This window comes from Dioscorea cayenensis, chromosome 20 (assembly GCF_009730915.1).
Source record: "Dioscorea cayenensis subsp. rotundata cultivar TDr96_F1 chromosome 20, TDr96_F1_v2_PseudoChromosome.rev07_lg8_w22 25.fasta, whole genome shotgun sequence".
NCBI lineage: Eukaryota > Viridiplantae > Streptophyta > Magnoliopsida > Dioscoreales > Dioscoreaceae > Dioscorea > Dioscorea cayenensis.
Window position 1 is genome coordinate 13,942,525 of NC_052490.1, and position 8,888 is coordinate 13,951,412.

At 42.3% G+C, this 8,888-nt stretch overlaps 1 protein-coding gene across 1 annotated transcript; it reads left to right on the plus strand.

The window, feature by feature from the left end:
• Positions 1-3,524: 3,524 nt before the first annotated feature.
• LOC120251319 lies at positions 3,525-4,088 on the plus strand. Its single transcript, XM_039259867.1, has one exon. It carries the CDS (start codon positions 3,525-3,527, stop codon positions 4,086-4,088), a length of 564 nt encoding a protein of 187 aa, XP_039115801.1.
• Positions 4,089-8,888: the final 4,800 nt, after the last annotated feature.

Here is an 8,888-nt window from a genome sequence, read left to right on the forward strand (position 1 = left end):
TATTCTAAACCTAACTTGAGAAAACCACCTTTCCTATTGCAATCGTAGGAGGATTTGGGCGGAAGAGATTCTGTATCCAATACATGTACCGGATTAGGGGTCAATTGTCATGACCATCGGGTTGACCTAATCTAGGGTTTTCTCAGTCCAACTAGCCAATTGCATGTTAGTTCTGGCATCCTGCACGCTTTAGTAGCCCCTGAGAGGATCCTCATCCGCGATCGCTTTCTTTTCTTGATTATCCCCCGTATCTTGCCTTCATTGTTAGCATTTTATTTGCATTTTACTTGTTTATTTGTTTTATCACTATCACATTCAAACTTGGAGGTTACACAACATAGAGAAGAGGAAGTAAGAGTAGCTTCTCGGGCCTTTGGGAATACGACCCCCTCGTGCTCGCACGAGGGATATTACTTGGCGATCCCGTACACATGCGGGGAAGCGATCAAGTTTTTGGCGCCGTTACCGGGGACCCACGAGGAATACTCGGAAAACTTTAAGCGTGTTGATTTGACCATTGTTTGGTTTTGTAGTACCATTCTTGCATTTACTACTTTATTACATCCCGCCATATCCCCTTTTCTTTCTCTCTTGTAAATCTTTGTGTGGTGACCTCTATTTTTGTAAATATCTCTTTTGTCTTCTTTAACTATGGCTTTGACTAATGATCAGGTTATTTACCACTGGTCACAGGATTTGTACCCTCGTCACTCATACGAGCCTACTTGATGGGGTGGTTTTTATTTTGATGATGATCAGTGGAAGAAACAGTATTGTGAGGAGTCGATCAATTCAACTCTAGAGAGGCAGAAGGTCCAGTTATTTCTTGAGGAATACATGGAGACAGATGGGGCGAGCCTTGTAGGGAATTTTTATTCACTTAATTGCCAATTCGACCTTGTCGGTGATGAATCAAGAGACAGTTCCGACGGACCCTCATAGTCAACAAGTCTGGTTGAAGAGGAGACAGATCCAACGAGGTCAGGAGGTTCAGAGGAAATGGATTATTCTCAAGTGAGTGACTTATATTCGATTGGGGCCGAGGTTCAGGTGACAGAAGATAGTTCGAGCAGTGACAATTCATCTAAAGTAGAGGATGAGAGAGTTGAGAAATGTGACTTATATTCGATTGGGGCCGAGGTTCAATTGAAGAACCGCCTGAATTAGAGCTGAAACCCCTTCCCGAGCATTTAGAATATGCCTTTTTGGTTTATGGTTCCAAGCTCCCGGTCATTATAGCGTCTGACTTGACAACTGAGCAGAGGGATAAGCTTCTAGCTATACTGAAAAAGCACAAAAGGGAGATTGCATGGAAAATATCTGACATCAGGGGAATCAGTCCATCTTTTTGTACACACAAGATTCTCATGGAGGACAATCACAAACCCACAGCGATACCCCAACGAAGGCTTAACCCTAACACAAAGGAGGTATTAAGAAACGAGGTTATCAAGCTACTTGATGCAGGTATAATTTATCCCATCTCTAACAGTGCATGGGTAAGCCCAGTACAGGTGGTACCGAAAAAGGGAGGAATGACAGTTGTCACCAACTTGAAGAATGAGCTTGTTCCTACCAGAGCTGTAACAGGTTGGAGAGTATGCATAGACCATAGGAAACTCAATCAATGATTCCACGAGGAGGGATCATTTTCCTTTTCCTTTCATCGATCAGATGCTCGAACAACTTGCAGGACACTTTTATTACTGTTTTCTACATGGGCTCTCTGGGTATTTTCAAATACCTATTGGCCCGGAAGATCAGGAAAAGACCACCTTCACCTGCCCACATGGCACATTTCCTTACCGCCGCATGCCTTTTGGACTTTGAAATGCTCCAGCTACTTTCCAAAGGTGTATGTTAGCAATTTTTGAAGATATGGTGGAAGACATCATGGAGGTATTTATGGATAATTTCTCTGTTTTTGGTGATTCGTTCTAGTTATGTCTCAAAAATCTAGAATGAGTCTTAAACAGGTGCTAAGAGACTAACTTGGTACTTAGTTGGGAAAAGTGCCATTTCATGGTCAGGGAAGGTATAGTTCGCGGGTAGAAGATATCACAGAAAGGGATTAAAGTGGACAGGGCAAAAGTGGAGACCATCGAGAAACTACCACCCCCTACGTTAGTGCAGTCTATCAGAAGCTTCTTGAGACATGTGGGGTTTTATAGGAGGTTTGTCAAGAATTTCTCCTTGATCGCTCGACCCTTGACAAAGCTACTCGAAAAAGATGCTCCGTTTGAGTTTAACAATGAGTGTATGAATGCTTTTATCAGTCTAAAAAAGAAACTCGTGGAGGCACCAATTGTAGTTTCTCCAGATTGGAATTTGCCATTCAAATTGATGTGTGATGCAAGTGATTATGCAATTGGTGCAGTGCTTGGGCAGCATAGGGACAGTCATTTCCATCCTATCTATTATGCAAGTAAAACTTTAAATGCAGCCCAGGAGAACTACACTACCACTGAGAAAGAACTCCTTGCAGTAGTGTTTGCTTTTGACGAATTCAGGTCATACTCGGTGGTGTCTAAAGTAATTGTGTACACTGATCACTCTGCACTCAAATACTTGCTGAATAAATCAGATGCCAAACCTCGATTGATCCGTTGGGTACTTTTGCTACAAGAGTTTGACTTGGGGATTAAAGACAAAAAGGCGGTAGAAAACTTAGCTGCAGATCACCTATCACGCATTGAGGCCACCACTGATGATGTGATGGAAAGGAGAGAGATAAATGATGCATTCCCAGGGGAACAACTATGCAGTATTCAAGTGGTAGCAGAGGATGAGACCCCGTGGTTCGCTGACATCGCAAATTATCTAGCGACGAAAACGTTTCTGAAGGGGCTCACATATCAACAAAGAAAGAAATTCTTCACCGACCTCAAGCATTATATCTGGGAAGACCCGTATCTTTTTCAGGATTGTGTGGACCAAGTTGTTAGGAGATGTGTTTCACGAGAGGAGGGGCATGACATTTTGAGGCATTGTCATTCAGGTCCAACCGGGGTTCACTATAGTGGAAATAAAACAACCAAAAAAAATCATGGATGCGGGATTCTACTAGCCTATCATATTCCAAGATGCGCAGACATTTGTGCAGAACTGTAATAAATGTCAGAGGACTGGGAATATTTCAAAAAGGGACGAGATGCCGCAAAATTGGAACCAAGTTTGCGAAGTGTTTGACATATGGGGAATTGATTTCATTGGCCCGTTTCCTAGCTCTCATGGTAATAAGTTTATTCTGGTAACAGTTGACTATGTTTCAAAGTGGGTGGTAGCTCAGGCATTTCCATCATGTGATGCCAGAGTAGTAGTGAAATTTTTGAAGAAACTATTCTCCCATTTTGGAGCACCTGGAGTGATCATTAGCGACCGGGGCACTCATTTCTATAACTCTCAATTCGACAAGGTCCTGAAATGGTACGGGGTGTCTCATCATACTTTGACTCCATATACACCCCCAAACGAGCGGTCAGGTTGAAGTTTCAAATTGAGAGTTGAAGTGAATCTTAGAGAAAATGGTGAGTCATCATCGAAAGGATTGGGCTGATCAGCTTGACGATGCACTCTGGGCCTATAGAACGACTTACAAAACGACCATTGGAACAACAGCATACAGACTAATCTATGGGAAGGCATGCCACTTACCTGTCGAATTGGAGCACAGAGTATATCGGGCCATAAAACAGTTAAATTTTGACCACCACTTGATAGGCCGCAAGAGGAAGCTCCAACTTAATGAGCTAGATGAATGGCGAACGATGGCATATGAAAACTCATTGCGCTATAAGGAGAGAGTGAAGGAAAGCCATGACCGACACATCAAACAAGCTAAGTCTTTCCAAGAGGGAGATCAAGTACTACTCTTCAATTCTCGACAAAAGCTTTTTCCCGGCAAATTGAAATCATGGTGGCATGGACCATATTTAGTCACACATGTGTTCACTCATCACAACGTCAAGATATCTGATCCACAAAATGGAACGTTCAAGGTCAATGGTCAACGATTGAAACATTACTTTCCGGGTAACAACACTTTGCAAAAGAATGGAGGTAACTCTCCACCATATGTCCCACCATGATCATTAGGTAAAACACGTCAAGCTAACGACGTTAACCAAGCGCTTCTTGGGAGGCAACCCAAGGTTTTGAACTCTTTACCTTCTCTTTTCATATTATTTGAGTATTTATGGTTTGTGTTCTTTAGTTTTTGTGCATGTTTGGTAGCCTTGTTCATCGTCTTTCTTATGTTTTTCATCCATGTCGTTGAGAATACCTTGAGTGATTTGATGATTAGACTCCATGAAATTAAATTCTTGAGTGTTTATGTGCTTCATTTGGCTTTGTTTTCATTGTTTTTTTAGGTTTGGAGGAGTCTAAGTTGATGTAAATCTGGAAATCACCCGTTTTATGACCGTGAGAGAGGCTGTGAGCCATCCAGAGGGCTCTCACGGGTGCCCTTGTGCCCGCAAGGACACCCGTGAGGCATCCAGAGAGCTCTCACGGGTGCGCCTGCACCCACAAAGACACCCGTGAGCAATCCTGAGGGCCCTTGCGGTTGCCCTTGTGGCCGCAAGGGCACCCGCAAGGATACCCGAGTGAGGGTTTAAATCAGCCCCTCACTCATCTTCTTTCTTCTCACTCACACACTCATCTTCTTTCTCTCATAACTTTCTCATTTCTCCACCAAATCCACTCATGTTTTTTTGCTCTAGATCACTCTCCTCCTCCTATAATCTTATTTTGTGAATGAATTTCATGTTTTAAACACTCTCTTGGCCATTTTAAGCTTTTGAATCACCCCATTTAATCTAGGGTTACGGTATGTCTCTTATCTCTTAAACCTTAAGCTTTTCATGTTCTTTTTGGGCTGATTCTGTGGGCTTTTTGCTCTCTTTGGATGATGGAACATGTGTGGAATGAAACTACGTGATTGTAAATTTGTTGTGCTCCATTTACAAACAAGGTTCTTGCAAAAAATTTTCGGGTTTACTGTAGCACTGGCATTTTTCACTAGTTTTCATTCCATTGAGCTTGTATTTTTTTTAAAACTTTGTTAATTGTTCTTCCCTTGGTCTTGTAGGTATGAGGGTAAAGAAAGTGGCCTACAAGAAGGCTATGAGGGACCCCTTCTCCCCCTCCCAACGAACCAAAGTTTAAGAATGAAGAGCACAAGACACGTTACGCACTTTTATCGCGGAAGTGTTTTGGAACCATTAAGAGAATAGATTGGGATATTTTGAAGCTGTTGGGGTTGGATAGTATCATCTTGGAGCTCATCTCTAATAGTGGGTGGGACAAATTATTCTCCATTGAAGAGCACCATCGAGGTTGTGAAGCATTGTCCATTCACTCACCAACCAAGTTCTATCTCCTTTAGTGCATTCGGGAAGAAGCATCGGGTTACGCAAGATCACTTGGGTGTACTCTTAGGACTTTACACCAAAGCATATACACTCACACCCGGATTCAAAGACTTATCACATGATTTTCTGTACCCGGTAACAAGTGAGAAGTATTGGGCTTCCATGGCAACTTGTTGGAAGACACGGAAGGTGTCTCAAATGTCGAACCCCACGCATCGCTACATACATGCTCTACTTACTAGAGGTATTGGGGGATGGCTAGAATCTACGGAGGTGGTATCTCGCATAGATTTATTGATGCTCTACAGCATTATTGAGCGTCACCCCTCCACATGGGACACCTTGTTGCGGAAGTCCCTAGCACACCGAGGCGGTTTGTTCGCCCTTGGGGCCATTTTCGCGAGACCATACATCACACCGAATGATTAGAGGCATGGGCCTTATTGACCCGTACACGGGGGCATGGCAGTTGTTGGTACTATCACCCCGCTCTGGATGCAGACTCTTGTATGCATTGGGATAGTTGCAAAACAGGGCGGTGGTTACAAGCTTGCAGAGCGTCAGCGAACAAATGCACAAGACACCGGCCCTTCACTGTATGCTGAGTCTACTTTTGAGTCTGAGTCTGAATCTGAACCCGAGCAGGAATCCATGTCGCATAGACCTTATCTAGAAGCACGTTTTGAAGAATTTCGCACTGAGGTCTACCAGCAGCTGCAGGTGCTTGAGCATGGACACCGAGACCTGGTTGCATTACTGAGCCGCATTGAGAGCAACACCGCCAATATCTTAACATTCTTGCGCAGCTCATCCTCATCGGTTGGCACCGCCTTTGCAGCTACCACCTGCGTGGCATCATCATTTCCATCTTATCTCTAGGCACCCAACACATGGATATATATCTATTTTTGTTATTTATTTCTTTGTCTTGATTGTACTTTTGTGTTGTCATTGTAGTGTGTTTTTGTGGGAGTTAGTTAGGGTTCCGCCTTACTAAACTTTTTTTTATCTATTTAAAACCTTACTTTTGTGCTACTCTCTATTATTGTTGCTTCTGGAAGTGTGATCATTGTTTTTTGTTGCTTTCAGGGCCATTGTTCAAGTCACAGCACACTCCAGGCCCTCATCACACTGTTTTTCCCTAAGTCCGGACCCGAGTGTCAATCTCTTCATAGCCTGACTAGGGAAGTTTCTTACTCCATTTCCTTGTATTTATTGCCTATCTTTCCCACCTTGTTCTACTAATTTAGTTACATTGGGGACAATGTACAACTTTCGGTGTGGGGATGGAGTATTTTTACAATTGCATGCTTGAATCATGAATGATAGCTATGATTTCATTGTTAAGGACATCCTAGCTTGGTAGAATGATAGTTGTGAGTTGTACTCTATCTGTGCTTGAATGTAGATCTATTTCATCTTTTGTGCACCTTTATACATGTTCACAAGCACTTTCACCTCGTACACTCCAACCAAACCATCATTATGATTTTGGCATTAATTTGTTAAATTCTATCTTCAATGCACTTTTAAGCACTTATGAGTTCCTTTATTGTTTTCTCTACATTAAAGTGAACTATTGTAGCAAGCTTTATACTTGGGGACATGAGATACAGTATGTGCATGTGAAAAGAAAAGAAAAAAAAAATGAGAAAAATAAAAAAATAAGACTATGACAGTATTCCTCTGCTTGTATAGCATGAATGCTTCTATGTAGACTGTATTCGAGTACGTTGGGTGGCTCTTGTGCCTAATCAGTATGTGCATCCTTCAGAAGTATTGTAAAAATTTTTGTGCAATCTACATTAGTTGGACTCAGAAGAAAAAAAAAGTGTGTATGTTGTATATATGTGTGAAAGAAATAAAGTATCTCTCTTAATTGAGTATTGAGGATGTCTTTAGCGTCTTAATGTCATAATCATTTTGTGTGGGGTAAATGGGCATCCTGTGCTAATTCAGGGTGTGGAGGTCAAGGGGGAGTTAGCACATAGACTCACAGGAGCACTCTAGATGAGACGTAACTATTATCACTTCACTATTCATTGAGCACTAACTTCTTGATTTTCTTTCCCATTCGTGCTTGTGGAGTCCTTTACGCTTTGAGCTTGAGGTCATGCATTTTAGCCATTTATCTTCTTGCCCCTCGTTTCTTCATGTTTGTTTGCTTGAGGGACAAGCAAACACTTAGGTAGTGGGGATGTTTGATAAATGTCTAAATGTATGTATTTTGTACATACCAATGCACATGTTAATTGTATTTTATTGAGAACTCGATGCCTTTTTTATGGTTTAATCATTTTATTTCATGTTTTAGGCACAAAGGAGGCCTAGGTGAGCTCAACGACGGAATGTAAGAAGAAATCAACATCGAAAACGTCATTTTTGGACCCAGGCACTATACATGCACTGTAGCAGCCCGGAACATGAAAATTTCAGAAAAAGTCTAGGTTTGGATTTTCTTACAGGCAGTATTATGACCATCGTCGCGGGTAGTATTGTGAGCATGAGGCCACCCGCAGGGAACCCGAGTTCATCCCTTTATAAGCATTGTTAGGGTTTCTTTTGAGGGGTGGAAGCCTTCTTCTTGGAGCTCACCACCACCACACCAAATCGGTGCTAGAAGTAAGTTTTGAGGGCATTTCAACAGAGGATTCAATGAGGAGAGCACGATTTTGGGTGAGATCTACTCCTAGGGCTTGTGAAGAGGAGGTTGAAGACAAGGGAAGCCACCTCTTGTGTGGCGTCTTTGGAAGCTTCTCCGGCCTTCATTCGTTGAGGGAGTGTTTCTCATGTTTTGTTTGGTTGTTTGCATGGATTTCTTGTTGTATTTGATGACTATAAACAACTAAACCCCAAGGTCACCGGATGTAGGTGAACCTTGGGGTTGAACTTGTGCTTGTATGGATGCTTGGTTCTTTCTATTGTATTTTGGCTTGTTTGTGATCCTTGCTTGGTGTATTTGAATGCTTTGGTATGCATGAGAACTCGGTGTATCAATTCTTAGGTAATGCTAGGTTGCATGATCATTGCCCTAATGTTAGACTCACCATGTTTGAAAGGGAAACACATATAAATACGCTGTGACCATCAGGTATTTATATCCCTCCAATTCTAGGGTTAAGTATTAGCTTGTATTCTAACCCTAACTTGCGAAAACCACCTTTCCCATTGCAATCGTAGGAGGATTTGGGCAGAAGAGATTCCGTATCCAATACTCATACCGGATTAAGGGTTAATTGCCGTGACCATCGGGTTGACCTAATCTAGGGTTTTCTCCGCCCAACTAACCAATTACATGTTAGTTCTGGCATCCTGGACACTTTAGTAGCCCCTGAGAGGATCCTCATCCACGACCACTTTCTTTTCTTGATTATCCCCCGTATCTTGCCTTCATTGTTAGCATTTTACTTGTTTATTTGTTTTATCACTATCACATTAAAACTTGGTGGTTAAACAACATAGCGAAGAGGAAGTAAGAGTAGCTTCGGGCCCTTGGGAATACTGACCCCCTCGTGC

What these genes read in the sequence shown, in the direction of transcription:
- LOC120251319 (XM_039259867.1), top strand. Translation starts at nt 3,525, where the DNA reads ATGGTGAGTCATCATCGAAAGGATTGGGCTGATCAGCTTGACGATGCA.